The sequence below is a fragment of the Trichomycterus rosablanca genome, chromosome 5 (assembly GCF_030014385.1).
Source record: "Trichomycterus rosablanca isolate fTriRos1 chromosome 5, fTriRos1.hap1, whole genome shotgun sequence".
Classification (NCBI taxonomy): Eukaryota; Metazoa; Chordata; class Actinopteri; order Siluriformes; family Trichomycteridae; genus Trichomycterus; species Trichomycterus rosablanca.
In genome coordinates, this window is record NC_085992.1 from 36,773,433 (window position 1) to 36,798,559 (window position 25,127).

General features: G+C 39.2%; 2 protein-coding genes across 3 annotated transcripts in view; both read right to left on the minus strand.

Moving 5' to 3' along the window:
* kcnma1a (potassium large conductance calcium-activated channel, subfamily M, alpha member 1a) overlaps positions 1-7,195 on the minus strand; it is a 229,067-nt gene extending 221,872 nt beyond the window's left edge. Inside the window, exon 1 of the mRNA XM_062996096.1 lies at positions 6,290-7,195. Within this exon, the coding sequence (XP_062852166.1) occupies positions 6,290-6,580 (291 nt within the window). The 5' untranslated portion in view covers positions 6,581-7,195. The remainder of the gene's footprint in view (positions 1-6,289) is intronic.
* A 5,043-nt stretch (positions 7,196-12,238) lies between these two features.
* dlg5a (discs, large homolog 5a (Drosophila)) overlaps positions 12,239-25,127 on the minus strand; it is a 95,368-nt gene continuing 82,479 nt past the window's right edge. For both annotated transcript variants that reach the window (XM_062996099.1, XM_062996098.1), the window contains exons 27-33: positions 23,177-23,347; positions 20,043-20,239; positions 19,056-19,199; positions 18,765-18,892; positions 16,852-16,961; positions 14,170-14,279; positions 12,239-14,033 (exon numbers count right to left, since the gene is read on the minus strand). In XM_062996099.1, the coding sequence (XP_062852169.1) occupies positions 13,930-14,033; positions 14,170-14,279; positions 16,852-16,961; positions 18,765-18,892; positions 19,056-19,199; positions 20,043-20,239; positions 23,177-23,347 (964 nt within the window). In that variant the 3' untranslated portion in view covers positions 12,239-13,929. The remainder of the gene's footprint in view (positions 14,034-14,169; positions 14,280-16,851; positions 16,962-18,764; positions 18,893-19,055; positions 19,200-20,042; positions 20,240-23,176; positions 23,348-25,127) is intronic.

Consider the following 25,127-nt stretch of genomic DNA (forward strand, 5'->3'; position numbering starts at 1 on the left):
GCAAGTGAGGTAAATTGGAGATACTAAATTGTCCATGACTGTGTTCGATATAACCTTGTGAGATGATGAACATTGTAATGAGTAACTACCGTTCCTGTCATCAATGTAACCAAAGTGTAAAACATGATGTTAAAAATCTAATAAACACACAAACTAAACCTGAGGTCACACTATATACCTCTAAAAAGCCATTAAGAATTATTATTAAATAGTTTAGTTGAGTGAGTGATGTCCTGAAATAAATTGGCATTTTTAAGGATGTCATTTTGTGTCATGTGAGTCTAGTTCTTACGTGTTTACAGAGCTAAATAAAAAACAGAAGCAAGGCCTGTCTCAACAACAGGGCTTATTGCAACCCCTACTTAGACGTAATAAGACAAATCCTTAAATCTTTGCTTCAACACAGGACCAGTCATTCAATTTAGTGTATGAAATATTATATAAGGCCACAACATGACATTGCTATTAGATGTTATTAAGATGGGGCTGTGCACAAATTGCAGTCTTAAGAAAGGTAAAAATCAATACTTAAGGGTATCTTTTTATATACAAAGAGGTCTAAAGAAGCCACTGCTTACAATGCAGTAGTGGAAACTGGTCAGGCTTTGCTCTGCACTAATGCTCATACCAGTCAACAATGCATGATGGAAATGCAATAGCAGAATAACGAAGTTGCTGGCACAGCTGCAGGAACTTAGGCTGAGATCCAGCTCAGAGGCCATTCACATGAATGTCACCACGAAATAATCTCAATCCATTGCTCTCAAACACAGCCACCACTTATTGTATTAAAGTTTTAAAAATCTGTTCTAAAAAACAAAACACGAACTACAAACCCCATTTCTTTCATTGTAAAATGCAATTAAAACAAGAATCTGTGATTTGCTCATTTTTTTTAACGTTTACCTATTTGACAAAAGGAAGAAAACAAACGCATGGCCTCATGGAAAATATACCAATCTACTCATAGACATTGGCAGTGATGTTTTCAACTCACAGTACACATGAGGACACTGTAGTGTAACAAAAGGTTAACTGTAGTCCACTCATAATCATCACCTGATTATTGAGCTTGGTGTCAGTTGAGTCATATGTCTTGGGAGTTAGGAAACCTCTAAACTGTCCAGGGCCCAAGTTAAGTTGAGAAACCTTGCTGTAGGCATTCAGACCCCATGGGGTTTTGTGCTGGACACATCGAGAAGGTGTTAGAGTAGAACAGCTGATAATGTGTGTGTGTGTGTGTGTGTGTGTGTGTGTTTCACTTGTAAGCTCAAAGCAATCACCTTACGAAGCATGTGAGAGCACAAACATTTACCATATAAATACTTTCCTACAATCCTGTCTGCATAAGACTATTAAACCTCAGTCCTCAGACAAATTTAGATACCATACCGTCAATACAGATGCCATAGGAATAAATAACAAAGCATTCTGTTGTATCACTAGTTCAAGCATTAATGAGAAAGCATTTATCATTATTTATCATTAAACACGGGATATAAAAATATCCTCAGGGAACAACAATTTAAGAAATGAGTTGCCGTTATTTGTAAAAAATTTTAAAAACATAAAAAAAACAAAAAAAACTGGACATGCACTGAAATAGATTAAGATAAAAAATAACTACTGAAAATGTATACAGTTAGTAAACTGATTCATCAACTGGAATTTTTAAAGGTTTTACTTTCATGACAAATCATCCTAAATAATGTTTATAAGAATAAATATGTTTATTGACAACAAGCCATTTAGGAGGTTCAGTGAGCAGCTTAGAAACAGACAAAAAAAAACTCTTAAAAACTTAAACATCCAAACTCACCACCCAACACTACCATGACTGTTTAAAGGGGTAGACAAATAAGTAGTTCATCCACCCAGAACAAGCAGATTTTGTGTTCTGGCTTGACTTGCCTGGCTAAAAAAGGAACTTAATAGGCCTCTGACTTGTTAAATCAACAGTGCTGTCCTGTCAGTCGACATTAGAAAAAACCTGCCCCAGTATTTTAAATGCAAAACATCTGGTTCATATATACCTTAGTGTTAGGGCAGAAAAAAAATGAGTAAAAATCCTTCTGTTAGGAATGTATAATTTACATTACCTGATTAACCAATAACCAAAAAAGATTTCAAAGAGGTCATTTAAAATAATTTGTAACTGCTGACAGTTGAGTAAAGCAACAAATAAATACAGCCACAAAAGCTTAGAAGTACTTTAGACAGTATGGTTGTCTCAAAAGGCGCAAAAGCCGACATCTTTTAAAGTATGTACAATGGATGCGCAATTACAAGGTCGTGTACATGATATCCACATAGCAGAATTAATTTCAGCATAGTCAATGCCAAACGACAAAACATAGTCATGATGTGCCATGATCTTCCTCCTGTTATGTCAGCAGTACAAAGCAGCCCGGCTGTTATCGCTTGCACCATTCCAAGAAGACCATCTACAGAACCCAACCAGTCTCCCAATGCTCCTAATAATCAGGCATTGCTACACATAATGTCAAAGCCTTCTTTTGTAAATACACACACTGGTACTACCAATTATCCTCCTCTCTGTCTTTCTCATATCTAAAAGAAAAACAAATCTGAAGAGACACTGCTCAAATACCTAATGGCACTGTCATGGATTTGTAATTTCATAGCTGAATGACAAACAAAATGAAATGTGTTATGCATTTGACTCCAGTGCTTCCAGCTGCTAACAATTGAGACACAAGCCTGATTGTGTTTTAACAACTTCTAAAGAGGCTGAGGCACCGTGTTAGTGTCGAATAGGCTGCTTGCTCTGGTGGAACGGTTGTTCATGTAGGTAATTAAAAGGTAATGTAGACTGGAGACTTCACAGACATCATTAACCCTTTTCATTTAAATATGTAAGAAGCTCTGTACACTGCTACAGGGATGCCAGAAAGCAACTTAAATTAGTGATGTAAAACAATGCCATCCTCGGGATACAGTATTTGCAAACTGTTAGTGACAAATCTGTAAACTCACAGACAGTGTCAGACAAACTGTAAACACAACATAAACTGCTAAAATGGATATAATATATATTACACAGCCCTGGTAGCCCTTGTAAATAAAGTTTACAAAAACAGAACATAAGACAGTGGGATAATAAGGTAAGAATTGCATTACACAAATTTAAATTTTCAGCCGTGCATTTTAAATAGATCTCTATAGCGTCTATGCTTTAATTTTAAGTGCAGAAAAACAGACTGAAGGAGATTGGTCTTACTTTAATGGATATACTGTAAGTATAAAACCACACACAGCTGGTATATAACATTTAAATAATGTTAAATAGCAATCAGATCTGGTCCATCAGACAGTTGTGATTAAAACAACTAAACAATAAAGTTAAGCACCAGTGTGCTTTCCTCCAATTCCAAAACTACAGTACCAGTCATTTGAAAACTGAAGGAGGAGACAAAGGAAAATATGCAATTAGTAAAGAGGTTTGAATACTTTCTGGTTCCACTTTGTGTGACAGTATATATAATAGGGTGGGCACTTGAGTAGAGCAGCGATCACGCTAGTCTATCGCCGCTGAGATCCGGGTTTGAATATAAGCAGTTCAATACATTATACAGTCATGATATGCTACTTTCGTGGGGGTTGGGGTAGCCAGAGCACTGCAACAAATTGGCACCCTGTCTTGTTTCCTGGTGGAACCTGACCAGCCGCAACACTGTCCAGAATAAAGCAACTGATGAAAATGAAATAAAGTAGTGTAACTTGCTTGCTAAAGCTGAGTTAGATCATGTATCCACTTTTTGAGCCATATTTCCTTCTATTTCTTTCCGTTTGCACAATTAAAGCCTTGCTTGTTGAATTTAAACTGTGACCTGTTCCTGTTATTCTAAACCCCTATGTTGCAATATGTACAAACCCTATTTCTGGAAAAGTTGGGGCATTTTTCAGTAGAAGCAAGAATGTGTGATTTGTTCATTTTTTTGAATCTTTATTCAGCTGACAAAAGTAGAAAGAAAAGATTCAATGATTTCACTGATCAACTTAATTAAAAAACCAACTGGGCAAAAAAAAGAGTAAAAAGTTTATAAAGTATTCAAACATTCCACAACGTGGATGTGAACTGGTATCAGGTTAGGGTTTTATAATTGGGTATAAAAAGAGGATCCGCTAAAAGCTTAGTTTATGCCAAATTACATTTTACTAAAAGTGAAGACGACAAGTACGCGACTCCTATATGTGAAGACAAGTACGTGACTCCTATAGCTTTGACCCCTATGTACTCCCCCTAGTGGAGAATACACTGCCTGATAGTAATCAAAAAAATTAAGAGGGATAAATATGAAATGTATTCAAATCATTTCTATATGGCTAAGCACTTTTAAACCTACCACAACAACTCTGGGCAGCTGATAGTTTGCAGCTGATAGCTAAAATGACTATGCATATGTCACAGACAGGATTACAGGTCACATGAGAGAAGCAACATACATATAACTCTACATGACTTTTCCCAGAGGTGACTTTCACCACATAACCTTATATAAAAGCCAATCCATCATCATAAACCAGCTCTAAAGGGAATTCCAATAACAGCACACCCAACCTAATGACAAAGGAGACTGAGCTTAACGTTACTTCAATCAATTACTCTGTGACACTCTTCTGCATGTAGGTCAACAGAACCATCTGTTTTGTGGCTCTGAGTGCAAGTTATCCCAACGCTCCTTAAAACCAACATAAAAAACACAACCAACATTTATGTAACCAATTCATTAGTAGACACTGTCAGCATTGTGAAATTACACATTGCACACGATTATTTATTTATTGCACAACACACTCACACGCTTTTCTAATATGGCAACTATAAATGTGACCTATTTATCCATATGCCTAGCTGATTAATCAGTGCTTTCAATTAAATTATTTGTATGCCTATTTTCAGATGTCCTGTGTCCAAAGCCTGTGTGTTAAGGTGTATGCAGTAACTTATTTCTATAATACACAATAAACATTATATTAATTGTAAAAATAAGGAAAACTTTAATGATTTGTCCAAAAAATACAGTGGCTGGTAACTTTATAAGGTACGCCGGTACACCAGCTCATAAATGAACAATTAGCCAATCATGTGTCAACAGCGCAATGCAAATATATGTATACACCGATCAACAGCTTCATGTTTCTATCATGTGTTCTAATTAAAATTGACTGTAGCATTATTGTTGGCAGTGTGAAAATCCTGATGTCTACAGACTGTAATGACATTGTGTTTTACTGGTATAAGTGTATCAAGTGCTGCAGCCTATTTGGGGCTCTTAAATACTGTTTACACTTACTGGCCTCTTTATTAGAGACACGTACCATGTTAGCACTGTTGAAGATGTACAGTTAGAGACTATAATTATTTCCATTTGCCAAGCACAATGTGTATTAATTTCTGATCCAGCCTTTAATCATGAAGGTTTCGGATCTGTTGTAGTTTTACTGCAAGACTATTCTCCTCTTGGCATAGACACTGTGGTGTTTAAAAACCCCAACAACACTGCTGCACCTAACGCACCCAAACGATATAACACAAACACACACTACCATGTCATTACCATGTTTGTGTCTTTCCAGTGCTGAAAAAGCTCCACCACCCAAATGGTCCATAACCCTAGTGACTATAAATAAAAAGTAATGACACATGACAATACTCCTGATACTCAAAAAAGACATTATATTGTCATATCAGCCATTTATTTACTTTCAGTAACCACTCTATCCTGACCAGGGTCATTGCAGGTCCAGAGCGTATAGTGGAAACACAGAATGGATGGCAGGAACACACACCTGCCTCAGGGATCACATCCAGTCCTAAATGACATTAATATACTTGCAGACATTATTTAATTTTTATGACAGAAAATAGGTACTACAATATGTACTATACAAAAGGTTTATTTTCTGAAAAAGAAAAAAAAAAAAAAACTCAACATCAAGCAATGAAGCAATGGAACTGTATTACAATGTAGATATTATATCATATTATTAACGAGCCCTTGCTGATATTATGAGGAAATTTCAAGATTGTTTCATGTGATGTAAAGCAAGGCCCATTTATAATTTTGAGATCTTAAGATTGGTGGAACATCTAGTGCTGAACACATATAAGGATTACAAATGAGTGTACCTTTTTTTTCCAGTGTGACAAATACAGTATATAACCTAGATCCAGATTAACCTCTCATATGGACCATTTGCATGCATTATTTCCCACTGTCATATCCAAAATGATCATAATAAGCAGAGTGCTATATGAACTCACCTTGGTTTTGATGCTACAATGGCAGCAGACAGTCCACAGGTACTTGAGGGTCCTCCACAGGAGGATGATGAAGAGACCCCCAAAAAACGTCACCATGGACGAGGCGAGGAAAGCCCACCACATGCGCTGGCCATTGTTATCGCACGGCACGTCTGGGGAAAAGGGGATGATCACATCCATCTTGGATATGGAAACAGAGGAGTCCGAGTTTTGTTTGTAGTTGATATTATTAGTCATTCTAATGCTGCCGTCGCTGCCTCTGGAAACGTTCAGGTCTGTCACAGCTAGCATTGGGTAGCGTTGGAGAGCTCCTGACGGCGTCCCCAGCCCCAGCCATTAGCCATATTGCTTCAGATAGCCCTGTTTACACAACTCCTGCTTCAGCTAGCCCAGTTTTACCTCAGAACGAACGGTACTTTGAATCGAAATTGTCGCCTTATATTGAGCGAGGACACAAACAGCAGAGCGGCGTCCCTCTGCGGGAGACATTTAAATCCGCACTAACGACGCCTCACGTTTTCATTTTAACCCCTACTTACAACAAGTCTTTCAAATTAATACCAAATATGAATAAAAAAGGCTTTCTATACAGCTCGAAGCCGTTTTTTTCGTCGTCGTTGTTGGGTATAAAGCCTTTAAATATCAAAAGAAACCAAGCTCTTCAGTCCGCTCGAGCGCGTCCAAGATCACGGTCTTCTTCCATCCAGCGACGGTGGTGGCGAATCGATCATTTCTTCCAAAAACGCCATTCTAATAAAAAAACTTTAAACGGTTTAGTCGAAAAAATGAAGTATTTCGGTTTTAAGTCGAGTTTTAGTAAGACACTTGTTCAACAACCGCGTTTTAGTCAAGGATATGCGCTCTGTAAGGACTGACAGGATCAACGGTTTGCTGTCCCTGTCAGCCACTGCCGCTCTGCTTCCCTCACTGAGCGCGCACACGCGCACACGCACACAAGCACGCACGCTCACGCACACGCGCGCGGCAGATTTATGGTGTAAGATCACCGTCAAAAAAAACGGACGTGCTCAGCTCCTATAGCTCACTCACTCACTCACTCACAGTAATACACGGTTATCAGGTAGAATGTGTGGCCAAGCCGTAGCCTAGTGGTTAAGGTACTGGACTAGTAATCAGAAGGTTGCTGGTTCAAGCCCCACCTCTGCCTGGTTGCTGCTGTTGGGCCCTTGAGCGAGGCCCTACTCTCAATTGCTCAGACTGTATACTGTAACTGTAATGTAAGTCGCTTTGGATAAAGGCGTCTGCTAAATGCCGACAACGTAAATGTCAATTACATATCTACATATGCAGCATTTCATTTTTAAAATTTCGTTCTATCCTGGTCAGGGTCGCAGCGTGCCAGGCTCCACTAGAAAACACTGGGCGCAAGACAGGAATATCCTGAACAGGGCGCCAATCCATCACAAGTCTTCAGCCACCGCCACTCATGTCTGAGTAGATGTCCGACTAGTCGAAAGCACTACTGAGATTCAAACCCATCATCTCAGCAGCAGTGGCACTCCTTTTTATAATCTATCATATACACTGATCAGGCATAACATTAAAACCACACTGTCCATTTTATCAGCTCCACTTACCATATAGAAACACTTTGTAGTTCTACAATTACTGACTGTAGTCCATCTATTTCTCTACATACTTTTTTAGCCTGTTTTCACACTGTTCTTCAATGGTCAGGACCCCCACAGAGTAGGTATTATTTAGGTGGTGGATCATTCTCAGCACTGCACTGACACTGACATGGTGGTGGTGTGTTAGTGTGTGTTGTGCTGGTATGAGTGGATAAGACACAGCAGCGCTGATGGAGTTTTTAAACTCCTCACTGTCACTGCTGGACTTAGTCCACCAACTAAAAATATCCAGCCAACAGCCCTGAGTCCTGTGACCACTGATGAAGGTCTAGAAGATGACCAACTCAAACAGCAGCAATAGATGAACGATCGTCTCTGACTTTACATCTACAAGGTGGACCAACTAGGTAGGAGTGTCTAATAGAGTGGACAGTGAGTGGACGTGGTATTTAAAAACTCTGATCCACCACCATGTCAGTGTCACTGCAGTGCTGAGAATCATCCACCACCTAAATATAATACCTGCTCTGTGAGGGTCCTGTGGGGGTCCTGACCATTAAAGAACAGGGTGAAAGCAAGCTAAAAAAGTATGTAGTGAAATAGATGGACTACATTCAGTAATTGAAGAACTACAAAGTGCTTCTATATGGTAAGTGGAGCTGAAAAAATGGACAGTGAGTGTAGAAACAAGGAGGTGGTCATAATGTTATGCCTCATTGGTGTATATAGAGAGGTCTTCTTTAGATTTAGGCTGTCTTTTATTTATTTCTCTGTCCAGGTGATCTCATACTGCCTCTTGAACATTTAGCTCTGGACTCAGTAGAGGCCAGTTTATGGTCTCCAAATATGATTTCACTGCATTAGCAGTGCGCTTGGGAGTATCATTCTAAATAAAACCATTATCATGTGAAATAAAACCATTCACAATCAGGTCCTTTCCAGAAGGAACGGCATGATGAATTACAACCTGTCTGTGCTTTTCTAATTAAGTGACTAGGAAATAATTATATATGGTCATTGCTGAAACAGTTGAAAGCATACAATTGTTCAAAATGACTTGGTATGATGAAGCACTAAGATTTCCCTTCACTGGAACTAAGGGACCTAGGCCAACCACTGACAAGCAACCCCATAGCATGATACTTCCTCCATCAAACTTTACAGCTGGCACAGTGCAGTCAGACAGGTTACATTCTCATGTAATTCGCCAAACTCAGACCAGTCTACCAGCCTGCCAGATAGAGAAGCATAATCCATCACTCCACAAGACACGTTTCCACTGATCCACTGATCTAAAGTCCAGTGGTGTCATGCTTCACACCACTTCATGTGATGCTTGGTATTGTGCTTTGTGATGTAAGGCTTCCCTTCAGCTGCTTGCCCATGAAAACCCATGCGATAAGGCTCCAGGCACACAATTTGTGCTGTTGGTAATACCAAAAGAGGTTTGTAAATTTGAAGTTATTAAGTCAGGATGCATTGGTGCTCAGCACCTTTACTTTTCAGACTGGTAGATTTTAATACATTTTTGCATCTGTATTGTTTCCTGCTGCTGCTCTGCTGCTCTTTATGACGTTTCAGCCTGCATCTCATTGCCAGACAGATTGTATTTAAGTGATGTTTAGATTCAACAGGTCTGGCAGCAGGGCCGGCGCTAGGGGCGGGCTGAGGGGGGCATTGCCCCCCCAAATTGTGTCTTTGCCCCCCCAAGCACAATGCAAGCAACGGCTATTTTTAAAATTATCTCTGAACCAATCACAAAAATGCATTTTGTTTTACAGTGTGAAGATATTTCCTTGCTTATTCCTGATTGGCTCTTTGAGTCATATAAAAATCGGCAGACTGCCCCAAACAGTTCAGTTCGGCAGTATATGTTCTGTTAGTGTGAGCGAGAGGCAGGTATACTGGTAAACACTTTTTTTTTTACAGAATTAGTATTCTTTTGTTTTCTTTATATTTTAATTTCCCAATAATATAAATATTCTCACTCATTCCTATTTCCACGTTTGAATATTCTCAGTCTGTGTGTAGGTCAGCTTTGACTTAAATTTGTATTAAAGCCTTTCAGAGTTGTTCTATTAGTAATGGCAATTTAATTAAGGGGGCGTATTAAAATGAAATACAATTAGATAATCTTTTTTCTCCATTTACATAATCAACATGTATTTTTTAATCATTGGGTTTTAAGTTTAAGTTCGAAAACATGCATTTTTATTTATTTACCTCATACATCACTTTAAGCCAGTATCAATAGCTTGGCTGTCATCATTCATGCACAAATCAAGCCTTGAATATATTTCTGGCTTCAAAAACATGACTATCAACATGCCCCCTCATTAGGTTTTACTGCCCCCCCAAGCAAAGCAGTCCAGAACCGGGGCTGTCTGGCAGTAATCATGCCTGGCTAGTGAAATTAAACCTAGTTAAATTTGGTTAACTGGTTGATCTACTCAGTAAGGGGGCAATTACTTTTTCACACAGTGCCAGTAAGGTCCTTAACCCTCTCTGATCCAGGGCTGCTGTACAATGGCTGACGCTGCACTCTGACCCCAGCTTCCAAACAAGCAGGGACATGCAAAGAAAAAATTGTGTTCTATTTTGTGTTCACATTTTTATCTTTGTTTATTATGAAAAATACTTTGGTGATCTAAAATATTTAAGTGTGACAAATATGCACAAACAGAAGAAATGAGGAAAGGGGCATATACCTTTTCCCCAGGACTGTATATTCATCGCTTTCAGCACTGCAGTGATACTAATGTGGTAATACTGGTAGTGTTTGTTCTGTTATTAGTGTATTTAGTGTTGTTGCAGTGCTGAAAGTGGTCCACTATCTAAATAATATTTGGTCAGTTAAGGTCCCTTTAATAAATTGGGAACAGAAACAGTATCAAAGTGTGCAGAGCAACAGATGGCTACAGTTAGTAACTGCATACCCACAAAGCTCATCTGTATGGTAGGTGTATCTTCTAAAATAATGAATGTACATTAATTGGCGTACCTATTAAAGTGATTAGTGAGTGTATTTGCATTAGCTTGGTTGTTATTTAAAAGGTCAACACAGTAACATTGCTGAAAATGTATTTACTGTTATTGATATTACTGTGCTTCTAAGTATTCTCATTTTCCATATTTAATGACAATAAGTAATTAAAATAGCATAATAATATCAGTAACAATTTGGCTTAGATTACAGTCTGGTAGACACTGTGCTGCTTAAAATTAAACTACCAATTTTTAAAACTGTTTGCTCGACAGTTGAAACCAGGTAGCTTACTCACACCCAAAACAACCAACCTTTCCATTAATAATTTAGCACTAAGTAGAGCCCTGCTAAATCAACGGGAAAATGGGCTTAACTTCATTAAAAAAATTTTTTTTTAATTACAAATTTCACGGATTTTTAAAGAAATGTATCACATTTCACAGCAGTCATTAAATTACATACATAAATTGAATGAAAGAATAAATAGCTACAATACAAAGCATACATTACATTTTCGGCATTTAGTTTATCCAAAGCAACCTACAGTACTGTGACAGTATACTGTCTAAACAACTGAGGGTTAAGGGCCTTGCTCAAGGGCCCAACAGTGGCAACCCAGCAAACTTTCAAATTACTAGTCCAGTACCTTAACCACTAGGCTACAACTGCCATACACCTTCTCTTTTGACACTCTCCCCTCTGTGTCCACAAAATTGAATTGTGATTTTTCCAAACGCAGTTACCCGAGTAATGTTTTTAGCTGCTTTAGACTTCAACATCTTGGACATTTTGACCAGAAAATGTGAGGTGCGCTACAAATGAAAAATGTTAAACCACTGAACACAAACCTTAAAGTTTAAAATTCACAGCAAATTGCATTTTATATGGGAAAAGTAAAACTTTCACAGCCATGAATTAGGTAGGACCTTAGCAATAAGTATAAATGATATGTATTGGATGATACACTGTTTCTATGCTAGTCATGGTGGTAAATTCCAGACTCTGTATCTGAGAAAAACTGCAATAAAGGGTTACTCAGCTTCTAAGATCGTACTTTAGTGCAGCACATTCACATTAGTCTAATATGTTTCTTTTAAAACCTCTGTAGCGAAGGAGGTTATAGAAATAATAACATTTTTCACAATGAGAGATCCGGCTTCAGAGATGTTCCACACACAAACTCCAAAAAATGAAGCCTCATCTTCTCAATCATGCTTTTAGTATAAGACAGTAAATCAGTGTAATGTCAGAGCAGCTCTATGTTCAATTACAGCAGCTGTCAATCAACCAGACGATGTACTGGACACGTTCTTAAGGAATAAGAATGAATGCAGCATTCGAACAACACCTGGACTCCATCACCTCAGAATATAGTGTGATAAAGAAAATGACTTTTATTTTCATGTTAATGTGTTTAACATTTCATACAAATCACTTTTATTTGTAATATTGAAAATAAAAAAAATAAAAAAAATCAAATAACAGTACCTGTCATCTAGTCATTCTGTCTAGAACAAGGCCATTTTGGCTGAATCCAACTCATTTAAAACATAAGCTACTAGCTCAGAAAAACAAAAATATAGCTCAAAACAAAATGCCTAACTTAAGCCCAATAGTAAATGTTGGGACTAATTTTTAAAAATGTGCAATAAGACATCCCTTTTAAATGAGTGTAAATAACGTATGGTCTGTTCTTCTAATTTAACAATAAAGGCAATAAATGAAATGTACGGAACATGAGTGATACATAAATGAATATTAATCACTAAAGTCATAAGTATAGTACCTATTTTCAATCACTACTGGAAGCCTAAGAACAGTTATGGTTTAGGGTCCATAATATTGCAAGTGCAAAGTAGAAATAAAAGAAAGAGACAATGAATTTTGGCACGACATTAAGTGATGGGGCTACTGGTCTGACTGAAATATGTTAAGTGTACCTGCTAAATAAACAAAACATTAAATATATATGGGAAAAAAACATGACCAACATATAAACAGATTTCTCCTAAGAGACTCTGTAGCTCTTCCTTCCATGGTGTTTCTCTGTGGATACATATAAAACAACAGACAAACAAAGAAAAGAAAAGATACTAAATGAACATGCTTATATTTTATAAGACCTGACTGGACACCTGCCTGACTCCCCTAGGCCAGTAGCCTAGTCAAAATACATTTAATATATAATTATATATATATATATATATATATTTTTTATATATAGCTCTATATATTTAGTTTGCATACATACAGGGTAGGTGAGTGCCTCTCTCTACTTCAGAACTGTATGCATGAATACAGTTATACTTTCAGTTCTTTTTAAACATATTCTCTTCTATGAGAATGTTAACACAGTGGTCTGTCAAGCCCTGGAGTACAAACTGAGGAGTCTTAAACACCAGCCTTTCACCTCCATAACACACCATTGTCATACGCTCAGGAGATCTCCAAAGGCACTTCCATTTGGCCCGTAAAACGCTTAATCGCTGTTCACTTCAACCCAAAACATAAGCATTATATCTCAAACTGATCATTACATTTATAAAAACAAGCTTTCTATTAATCTAGCTTTTAGTCTGTTTAACTGATATAGTAGACTGATACATACATACACATGCCATTTTGGTAAAACTGGGTGGAACATAGGGCTGAATTATGGCTGGGCATAGGGAGAAAGGATATGACTTCATTAAGGAAGAGTACACATTCAAGCAGACATTAAATAACAATTCCCGGACTGATTCTTCTGTAAACAAGTATCTTAGATGCAGCATTACTAATCATTAGATGTTTATCAGGAAGACCAAAGGAAAACAAGAAAATTTCAGTGCTATAATCCTGCATTTTCAAGGCTGCGGACACACACGTACGTATAAAGAGGCTCCATTACAATGAAACCAATGTTAAAATAAAACATAACTGAATAATAACAGAAAAATAGGATCACTAGATAACTGCACTGCTCTCTGTAGTGTACCTCTGTGTAGTGCGAGTGTAAAGCATAGTGTTTGTAAGCACGCCTATAAGAGAGGCTGTAAGCCGGCCGGATCGTCCCGGCCAAACTAAGGAGAGCCCAAAGGAGTCCACAGGACTTTGCTCTGCTCCTGATCCACTATAGTCACGATTTGAGTGCAAATGTAGGGCAACGTGCCTCCCTGGACGATACCTGCAACAGAAACCAATAACAGCTTAGGAAATGTACAGCTTTACTGAAATAATAGAACATTAATCTCCATTAATAGCATTTATAATGTCTTAGATTGAAACAACGAGGGAAATAAGAGGCAAAATGGCATCCAAACCTGTAAAGAATTTGCTATAGTCCTGCTCTATTTTCTGTGCAGCCTCAAACTGCTCCTTGGAATGTTTTTGAGAAACTTTATCCCGTAGATACACTGGATCTTTCAGTTCTCTACACAGAGCAAGGACAAAGAGTTAGTATTGCACCGACATAGGGCTGCAACTATCGATTCATTTTGCAATCGAGTATTCTATTGATTATTCCAGTGATTAATCGAGTAATCGGATAAGAAATACTTTTGCTTTAATACAGAGCAAAAATAAATACATACAGTGTATCACAAAAGTGAGTACACCCCTCACATTTCTGCAAATATTTCATTATATCTTTTCATGGGACAACACTATAGACATTAAACTTGGATATAACTTAGAGTAGTCAGTGTACAGCTTGTATAGCAGTGTAGATTTACTGTCTTCTGAAAATAACTCAACACACAGCCATTAATGTCTAAATAGCTGGCAACATAAGTGAGTACACCCCACAGTGAACCAATGTCCAAATTGTGCCCAAATGTGTCGTTGTCCCTCCTTGGTGTCATGTGTCAAGGTCCCAGGTGTAAATGGGGAGCAGGGCTGTTAAATTTGGTGTTTTGGGTACAATTCTCTCATACTGGCCACTGGATATTCAACATGGCACCTCATGGCAAAGAACTCTCTGAGGATGTGAGAAATAGAATTGTTGCTCTCCACAAAGATGGCCTGGGCTATAAGAAGATTGCTAACACCCTGAAACTGAGCTACAGCATGGTGGCCAAGGTCATACAGCGGTTTTCCAGGACAGGTTCCACTCGGAACAGGCTTCGCCAGGGTCGACCAAAGAAGTTGAGTTCACGTGTTCGGCGTCATATCCAGAGGTTGGCTTTAAAAAATAGACACATGAGTGCTGCCAGCATTGCTGCAGAGGTTGAAGATGTGGGAGGTCAGCCTGTCAGAGCTCAGACCATACGCCGCACACTGCATCAACTCGGTCTGCATGGTCGTCATCCCAGAAGGAAGCTGACGCACAAGAAAGCCCGCAAACAGTTTGCTGAAGAAAAGCAGTCCAAGAACATGGATTACTGGAATGCCCTGTGGTCTGACGAGACCAAGATAAACTTGTTTGGCTCAGATGGTGTCCAGCATGTGTGGCGGCGCCCTGGTGAGAAGTACCAAGACAACTGTATCTTGCCTACAGTCAAGCATGGTGGTGGTAGCATCATGGTCTTGGGCTGCATGAGTGTTGCTGGCACTGGGGAGCTGCAGTTCATTGAGGGAAACATGAATTCCAACATGTACTGTGACATTCTGAAACAGAGCATGATCCCCTGCCTTCGAAAACTGGGCCTCATGGCAGTTTTCCAACAGGATAACGACCCCAAACACAACCTCCAAGATGACAACTGCCTTGCTGAGGAAGCTGAAGGTAAAGGTGATGGACTAAACCCAATTGAGCACCTGTGGCGCATCCTCAAGTGGAAGGTGGAGGAGTTCAAGGTGTCTAACATCCAGTTTCAGCTACAGCTCACGCATAACATTTAATATTTTGTTAGGAGGCTTTGTGGTGTTTGTAGAGGCAAAAAAAATTCGGTCAGAATTGTATCCATCAGATCAGGTAGATTTGGCGTTTGTGTGTGTATAAGCCTTCAAAAAAGCCTGTGGTGGTTGTAATGAAGAAATGTCAGCGAGTGTATCAACAAGACGCTCTGATGGTTTGGATGTTGCTCTGAGTTTTCGTTTTTTCCAGCTTAAAATGATCTCAAACTTTCTGTCATTTTCTCTGTCCAGCCTCCTCTGTTTGCCCCTCGCTATTTTCTCTCTCTCCCTATTTTGCACGCCACGCTATCAAATCACGGCTGTGTTTCAAATTGCACTTTCATACTGAACAGTACGCAGGAACGCCGAGCGTGTACAAATACGTAGTATTCATTGAACTGTACGTGAAAAGTACCCAGTTTTTTTTTTTTTTTTAATGATCTATTTTTCCCACTTTTTTCCTCCAATTTTTATCCCTATTCTAGTCGTGTCCAATTACCCTGAATGCGTCCTCTATACTGGTTCGACCCTTTCACTGACTGAGGACGCCTCTCAACTGACTTGCGCCCCCTCCGGCACGCAATCAGTACAGCCTGCATTTTTCACCTGCACGAGCCGAGTTCATACACCGAGAGACACTGCACACCGAGAGACACTGCACACCGAGAGACACTGCGCACGGAGGAAGGAATCTTAAGGAATCGTTTCAGCCCTACACCGACACATTCATAACCATTTAAGAACATTTAACAGCCACTGTTAATCCAGCACTGACTGAAATATGATGTTTAACATTACAAGAGAGCCAAAAAAAAATCCCTATTTTAATCCCTATCTTAGTTTTTACACAATTTCTTCCCTTGAACAGGCCTTGAATCCCTGCAGAATTGTTTAATACTGCAGTGCACAGTCATCAGAGCATCTGCTGCCCTCTCATTGGCTCTGCTTTAAAGGATGTTATATATCTGCTTTAGAAAACGCCTTCTGCTCAAAACAGACAAGTAGGGAGCACTACTGCAGCCCCTCTTGTTCTCCTGTCACTATGGAAACTTGTTGTACCTTTGCATCATTCAGAAATGTGATCTTTTTTAACAGGCAGTACATGTGGAATGCAGTTTGGTATTTTTAAACACAGAAAGGCATGAAAAGGGAATGACGTGAACACTTACTTTATTTGCTTTGCGTTTTTGTAGCGGATGAAAATGACGATTGGGTAAATGTGAACGCTGTGAAGCCGTTCGATGGCGTGAGGCGCGATGTCAAGCAAACAGTGACAGTCCTATGAAAGAAAGAAATAAACACACATTACAGAGAAGCTGATACATGAATGATACATGGTTACAAGCAAAGCAGCAGTGGACAGTGGTAGAATAAACATGGAACACACAAATCTACATTGCTCCAACATGGAAAGCTCATTGTTACCACACTATTATATTGTCTAAAACAAACAAAAAGATGTGTTTGAGGTTAGCCCGCATGGTTTGGATATCTGCATTGTCTGTAATCAGTTAAATACACCGATCATGCATAACATTATGACCACCTTCCTAATATTGTGTTGGTCCCCCTTTTGCTGCCAAAACAGCCCTGACCCGTCGAGGCATGGACTCCACTAGACCCCTGTGCTGTGGTATCTGGCACCAAGATGTTAGCAGCAGATCCTTTAACTCCTGTAAGTTGTGAGGTGGGGCCTCCATGGATCGGACTTGTTTGTCCAGCACATCCCACAGATTTTGGAGGCCAAGTCAACACCTCAAACTCGTTGTTGTGCTCCTCAAACCATTCCTGAACCATTTTTGCTTTGTGGCAGGGTGCATTATCCTGCTGAAAGGGGTCACAGCCATCAGGGAATATTGTTTCCATGACAGGGTGTACATGGTCTGCAACAATGCTTAGGTAGGTGGTACGTGTCACAGTAACATCCACATGGATGGCAGGACCCAAGGTTTCCCAGGAGAACATTGCCCAAAGCACCACACTGTCTCCGCCGGCTTGCCTTCCTCCCATCGTGCATCCTGGTGACCCAGTCGTCTAGCCATCACAATTTGGCCTTTGTCAAAGTCGCTCAAATCTTTACGCTCCGGAACAGCAAGAGGTACCCACCGACAATGGTCCGAGGGTGGACAAGCCACTAAACGTTGTTGGGCAGCCAAGACGGATCAACAGAAGGGTGACTGTGACTCAAATTGCAGTTGATTTTTATATTTTAATACTAGTGATCAAGTGAATGTGTCACAACACACAGTGCATCAAAGTGCACATGCTAACTCGTATCAACCATATAAAGCACTTAGAATGGGCGCACAGGAATTGGAAGTGGACATCAAAACAATGGAAGACAGTCTACTGGTCCAGCGATCTCTAGGATCATGTGGAGGCACATTTACATTTGTTGCATTTATCAGGCGCTTTTATCCAAATCAACTTACAATTATGACTCAATACAATTTGAGCAATTGAGGGTTAATGGCCTTGCTGAATGGCCCAACAGTAGCAACTTGAGTTTGGAGGGCTCGAACCAGCAACCTTTGTGATTACTAGTCTAGTACCTTAACCACTGAGCCACCACTGCCCGTCAGCACTGTTCACGTATGTAAGAGATGGCACCGAGATGCAGTGGAGAATGATCATACAAGCAACTTCAAAGTTGAAGGACTTGCTGGTAATATCCTGGTACCAGATACCACAGGAATCTTTCCGATATCTTGTGGAGTCCGTGTCTCGGCCAGTAAGAGCTGTTTTGAGAGCATATTAGCATGAGGTCCTAATGTTCTAGCTCATCAGTGTTTATCTTTATTGAGCTATAAACTCAATCAGACTGTGAAACAGTCACTAATACATCGCAGTGTAATATTTACACAATCAATACTTGTGCATGGTTATGTGTGTATCAAAATGCATGTAAAACCATGACATGAAAATACACAAAACGTACTTTAAATGTTTCTCTTAATGCCTGGAGGATCTTATATAGAACAATACAAAGTTAAGTTCTAAATACCATAAGAAATACAAATATTGGGGCTGGCCTCATCAGTTTAACTGTAAATGACTAAATCACAGGGCAAACAGGACAGACCTTCTCTGTGATCTCCTTGATAGAAGCTACAGTTGTCACATCAAAGTGGCCACTTCTGCGTTTGTAGTCGATGAAAAGGCAGTCCTTTACCCCTCGCTCTATAGCTTGCTGAGAGGCTTTCATCACCTCTGCATTAGAAAAAGCATTTAGGTAGCATTAATATTACCAATTTTTAACCAAAGAGTTCAGACTGTAAAATCTCATTACATATTAAACATTTTAAGTATATTCAAAGATGAACAGCCTCACTGTGTTGTTGTGCGCTGGTAAAAACAAAACAGAAATACTTACCAAGTACACATTTGCTGAACTTCCCTGGAGACTCTTTGACCAGCATGTCTTTGACAGGGTCAACCAGTGGTCCAAATAGCAGAACTGGTCTAGGAGATGTGCAGTCTATTTTCTGCACCCTCTGGTAGGCCAAGCTCACACAGTCTAACCAAACAACATTAAACACCAAAGATCAGTAACAAAATCTGTAACACATTATTCACTAAATCCATATAAAACAGATGAAAATGTAATGACTGATTTTTGTACTGGCTCATAAAAATGTACACCATCACTAATATAGAGAAAAGCAATTCCTTATTTAGATAAATCGGGCGGCACGGTGGCTAAGTGGGTAGCACTGTCGCCTCACAGCAAGAAGGTCCTGGGTTCGATCCCCAGGTGGGGCGCTCCGGGTCCTTTCTGTGTTGTTTCCAGGTGCTCCGGTTTCCTCCCACAGTCCAAAGACATGCAAGTGAGGTAAATCGGAGATACTAAATTGTCCATGACTGTGTTCGACATAACCTTGTGTGAACTGATGAATCTTGTGTAATGAGTAACTACCGTTCCTGTCATGAATGTAACCAAAGTGTAAAACATGACGTTAAAATCCTAATAAACAAACAAACAAATTTAGATAAATCAAAATAATCCTCTGTTATCGTGTCATCATAAAAAAATGGTACTTCTGTACAGGTGGAGGAAAATACAATATTATACACATGGTGTGGTAGCAATTTTAATTAATTATTCTCAACACGTGACATAGAACATCATTATTATATGACTAAAATCTAATAAATTAGGTAAAACAGGTTGTGCTTACTAATTTACTAATACCTCTGCTGTCAAACGCTATAATAAGCATAATTCAATCTCAGTGCTATGAGCAATTAGGCGAATTTGGTAAATAAAAAAAATAATGACTGAAAACAACTTATTTAACACAATAATTAATTTTTACAGGTAACTTGAACACAGATTAAAACAAGAATACCAGAGACTCACCTTCAAAAAATGGGATGGAGTCTGTGCTAATGGCATCCAGGGCTAGCAGATCTTTGCCATCTTTGGAGCTGCTGCGTTTATGCTTCTGTTTCCTCCGAAAAAACGACCTGCGTGCAGCTGCGGAAAGCGTCTTACCGGAGCCATTCTCATCCTTAAATTCAGTCATACTGTGTCTGCGATAAAACTCCTGATCGATCCTGCGACACGAGAAAACCCAGTGCAGTTCAGTCAAAATGTATTTATTTAACAATATATAATATAAATAGTGATACTGATTTCAAATCATAGTATGTATATACTTTGTGTGAATATATAGTATGTACAATCGACCCTTGAGTTACGAACGGTTTACCATACAAACATTTTGGGTTACGAACAATCTTTTTCAAATTAACGTACGGACAAATTTCGGATTACGAAACAAAATTTGCGAAACACGTGACGTCACGAACAAGTTGACTCTGAGCAGCTCTCTCTCTCTGTATGTATACAGTGAGTGAACATTCGGACAGCGGACGGTGTTTTTCCAGTGTTTTCAATATTAAAATGTCCCCAAATAAGGTGCAGAGAGAGCGCAGAGCTGAGGAAATGAAAAAAATCTATTACATTTGTTGTTGTATAATTACTCCTGCCAGTAGCTGTCACTGTGTATCAGACAGAGGGGACAGTGAGTGAGAGAGAGAAATCGCTGAGTAAAGTATTCTTTCTTTCATGCAATTACACCTACAAAATACAACACTATTAAAATAAAGAAGAAAATAATAGAGAAATATGAGTTATTGTTGTTTCTGGTAGATACATTTTATTAAAAAAGGAGGAAATGTATTATGGTGTATGTGATGGTGTATTATGGTGTATGAAATGTGATGTGTGTTTTTATGTACAGTACTACTGTGTATTGTTGTTTATTATTGTTTATTAGAGGAATGTCTATTCTATAATTTAAGATTTAAGGGAAATATACTTGTATTTATAACAAACAAGACCATTTAAGACATTAGAAGGGTTAGGTAAGGGGGTGGTTTGGGAGGTCTGGCACAGATAAATTCTATTTACATTATTTCTTTTGGGAAAAATAGGTTTAACTAACAAACATTTTGACTTAAGAACAGCCCTTTGGAACCAATTAAGTTCGTAAGTCAAGGACCTACTGTATATACTTTGCTTTGATGAGGTTTTTTTCTAATGTGCAACCAAAACTGTAGAGTAATGCACTAATGTAATGTAAAATTTAGAGATTTCGTTGACATAAAATATTTAGAAATGTAAGCGATTGGGTGACGACAGTATGCTGGACCACAACCACTAAGATCCAGGTTTTAAATCTCAGCTGTCCTATCAGCTGGTCATGTATTTGGGTGGGGGTGCTCAGAAACAGCCTAGCCATTGGAAGGTGCACTTGTCAGTGTTCTCCTGGTGTTGGTCATAAGCCCAGATAAAAATAGGAGGTTTAAAAAAAGACAGAAGCAGCAAAAAAAGTAAAGAAGTTACATACATCGGACAAACTTGTCATTAGTTCTGTTATGGTAACTAGCAAATAAGCCAGAGAAGCACAAACAACTAACAATATTATGTATCATTACTTTAATATATGTAAGTAGTCCTGCAATCTCATGCAAAAGTTTGGACACTCGGGGTAAATCTTAAGTCATGTGGGTAGGGATGTCCCGATCCGATCTCACAGATCGGGATTGGGGCCGATCAAGGCATTTTTAACTGATCGGAAATCGGCTTTACTAATGCCGATCATAACCCGATCTTTTGTTTTACGTCAGCATGTCCGCTGTGTGGAAATACTTTAAATTGGAAAGTCCAACAGCGGTGTAACGTCTGCACTGTGAGCGTTTCACGAGGCGGTAGGAGCAGAGCTGCGTTCATTACTGTAGAATTTTACTATTTATATGGTGTGAGTCGAGGATCACTCCGGTTTACAAAACAATAACTTTTAATCCGAGTATGAAAACTTCAGGACCATAACATACAGCTTTTACGAGTTTACGTGTTACAAGACTGAACAACATCTCAGTATCAAGCACTCTGTTTGGCTTAGTTATGTAACCGAGCGTCGTAGTGATGCACTCGCTTAATAAAGAAAAAAATACATGCTATATTCACAAATTGTCGGGAGCAAAACACTTTATTAACTTCTTCTGTTCCGAATAGCGGACAGCTAGAGCCGAGCACGCTATCCCATGCACTATGGAAGCCCCAAAGGGTCAAAACACACTCACTTTGCGTAGACCCGTCCATCAAACCATTGTCACAATACAAGCACTTTAAGAACTGGCTTTCCTTCATAACAAAAGAGTGACTTTCCATTTTATTTTGGTATTCAGGTTTTACTGTAATGCTGTTAAGTAACTTATTTGTTTTTTTATATTCAAGTTAAGCTGCTACACCACTTGTGAATGGAGATTTTTGTTCATTTTTAGTGTATCACTGCATTAAACAGAATTATGTTCTTTGAATATAAAGTTCAAAGTGAAACTGTAATTATCTCACTTCATTTTTACTACAATGCTGCACTAGGTTTGTTTACTTTTATTTTGTAAAAGAACATTAAGCAATAGCTTGGATGCAGGCAATTTTTTTCCTACAGCACTGCAGAGCTATTCAGTTGTTAAACATGTACATTGGATTAATTTGAATAACTGTAATGTACTTGAAGTGTGCACTTTGTGAACAGTATTATCCAGTTCTTATCTAGACAATATCTAGAAAATACAAGTATCGGTTTGAGAATCGGGATCAAAATTAAAGATCGGGATCGGGAACAAAAAAACGTGATCGGGACATCCCTACATGTGGGTTTTTAGTAAGTTAACACATTCAGCATAAACTATGGTATGTGTAAAAATGACTGCATACTTAATATTTTTATTTTCCTAAATTGTTAAATGTAACAATTATTGAAGATTATACACAAATACTTGCAGAAATACTTGTCATTAAAGTTTATTCCCTGTAGATGATGACAATTAAAAAATGTGAGGTGATGTGATCTGATGTGTCCAAACTTTTGCATAAGACTGTATATTGTAAATAGCCAGGTCAATATGTCCTCATAAAGTACAACTCTTTATTAAATGTATTTGTAATGCCAGTTATTATAATGTACTAGGTGCTTGACTCACATGTATTTACTGGGAATCTGCCCCCTTTGCATCTTCTGTGCATTTTCATCGAGTTGCCATGCCATCCAGGTTCCGAAGTTGCCCTTTGGTAGTGTGTCATCCACATACAGAATGTCATCCTTTTTAAAAGACAGATCCAGCTCCATCTCAGCTACTCGATCATAAAGTGCTCTAAAAAAGATACAAAATAAAATTTGATTATAGAGTAAGACGTACAAGAAAACAGAAAGAAATGTCATGTCTAATGAATAGTTTTTCCACTCCATTTTTGTAAGAGCCCTCCCTCTATTACTGGCCAAACTCACCATGTACTCAAACCCAGCTCTTCTGCATTGTGAGGGGTTCATTTACAATTTCTTCAGACTGCAATCTGTAGTGGAGGCTATGACAGTTTCTGGCATATTTTAAATTATCTGGGATTTATAGATAGTGAAGTGTGTGAGGCCCCAACAGTAAATTGCAAGTTGTAAGAACAGTTATGGGCAACAGCAGTTAAGTGCATGATACTGCACACTCCATGACAGAACAGGTAGTTGCTCGTTACACAAGATTCATCAGTTCACAAGTTTAATGTCAAACACAGTCATGAACAATTTTGTATCTCCAATTCACCTCACTTGCATGTCTTTGGTCTGTGGGAGGAAACCGGAGCTCCAGGAGGAAACCCACACAGACACGGGGAGAACATGCAAACTCCAAAGACAAAGGACCCGGACCACCCCATCTGGAAACTGAACCTAGGACCTTCTTGCTGTGAGACAACAGTGCTACCTGCTGAGCCACTGTGCTGCCCCAATGACAGCATTTAACTAAATAAAAAAAAATCGAAAAACATTTTGTTGCTCATCACCTAAAGGCAGAATCAGCTAATTGTACAATGAGAAATCAATTAATCTAGCTAACTAACTTTGCATATAAGGAAATACTTTACACACAGAAAGTCGAGCACCAATCTCCATTATCCCATTTCATTATGCAGACACCACCAATCAAGCCAGCATAGGCCATAATTGCAGCAGTTATGAGGACACATAACCGATCGTGGGTCTGTGTAGGCGCCCAGCTGGCTGACAACTGAGCTAATATTCAAACTTAAGAGCTCAAGATCTTAGCACTGGTAAGCTAGCGTATTTTACTGTGCTGCCACCTGAGCACCAACCAATTCTAAAGATTTGTCCCTTCTAATAGATATGTGTGATCCTCAAGTATATATTTACCAACTCTTAGTTAAAGCAAAATCAAAAAAGTATTCTGTATTGCCGCTCAGGTGGCGCAGCGGTAAAAAGAGACGCGCTGCAACCAGGGCTGGATTCTGAGAACGTGGTATCGAATCCAGCCTTGCTTTACCGGTTCGAAGCTGAGTGGCTATATGAGCAACGATTGGCCGGTTGCTCATATGGGGGGTGGGACAAAGAACCGGATGTGGGTCTCTCTCTGTCAGAATGCGATTGCGTTCTCTGCCGGCTGATTGGAGGCGCTTACACAGAGATGGGAGAGGGTGCCCTTAGGGTGTGTCTCTCCGCATGCAACGCTGGGTGGCGCCAAACTCGTCAATGTGTGGGTGGCAAAGATGCATCTGGCTGCTGCTCGTGTTTTGGAGGGGATATGGGTTAGCTTCAATCACCTCCGTCAGGGCAGGGTTCGGCATAGACAGAGAGGAAGCACGATGCTAATTGAACAATTGGATGCGCTAAAAGGGGAGGAAAAGGGGTAAAAAATAAATAAAAAGTATTCTGTATTGCTGAATTCTTTTTTTTTTTTTTGCATTTTACCCCTTTTTCCTCCCAATTGAGCGTAGCCAATCCACTGCTGGGGACCCCGGCTGTGTCCAAAAAGAGAGTGTCTTGACTGACACACACTCCCTCCAATGTGTGAGCAGTCTTACAAATCCTATCTTATTCACCCACACTTCGATAAGTTTGCGGGTTAGGTCAGCTTCGCGCACGGACAG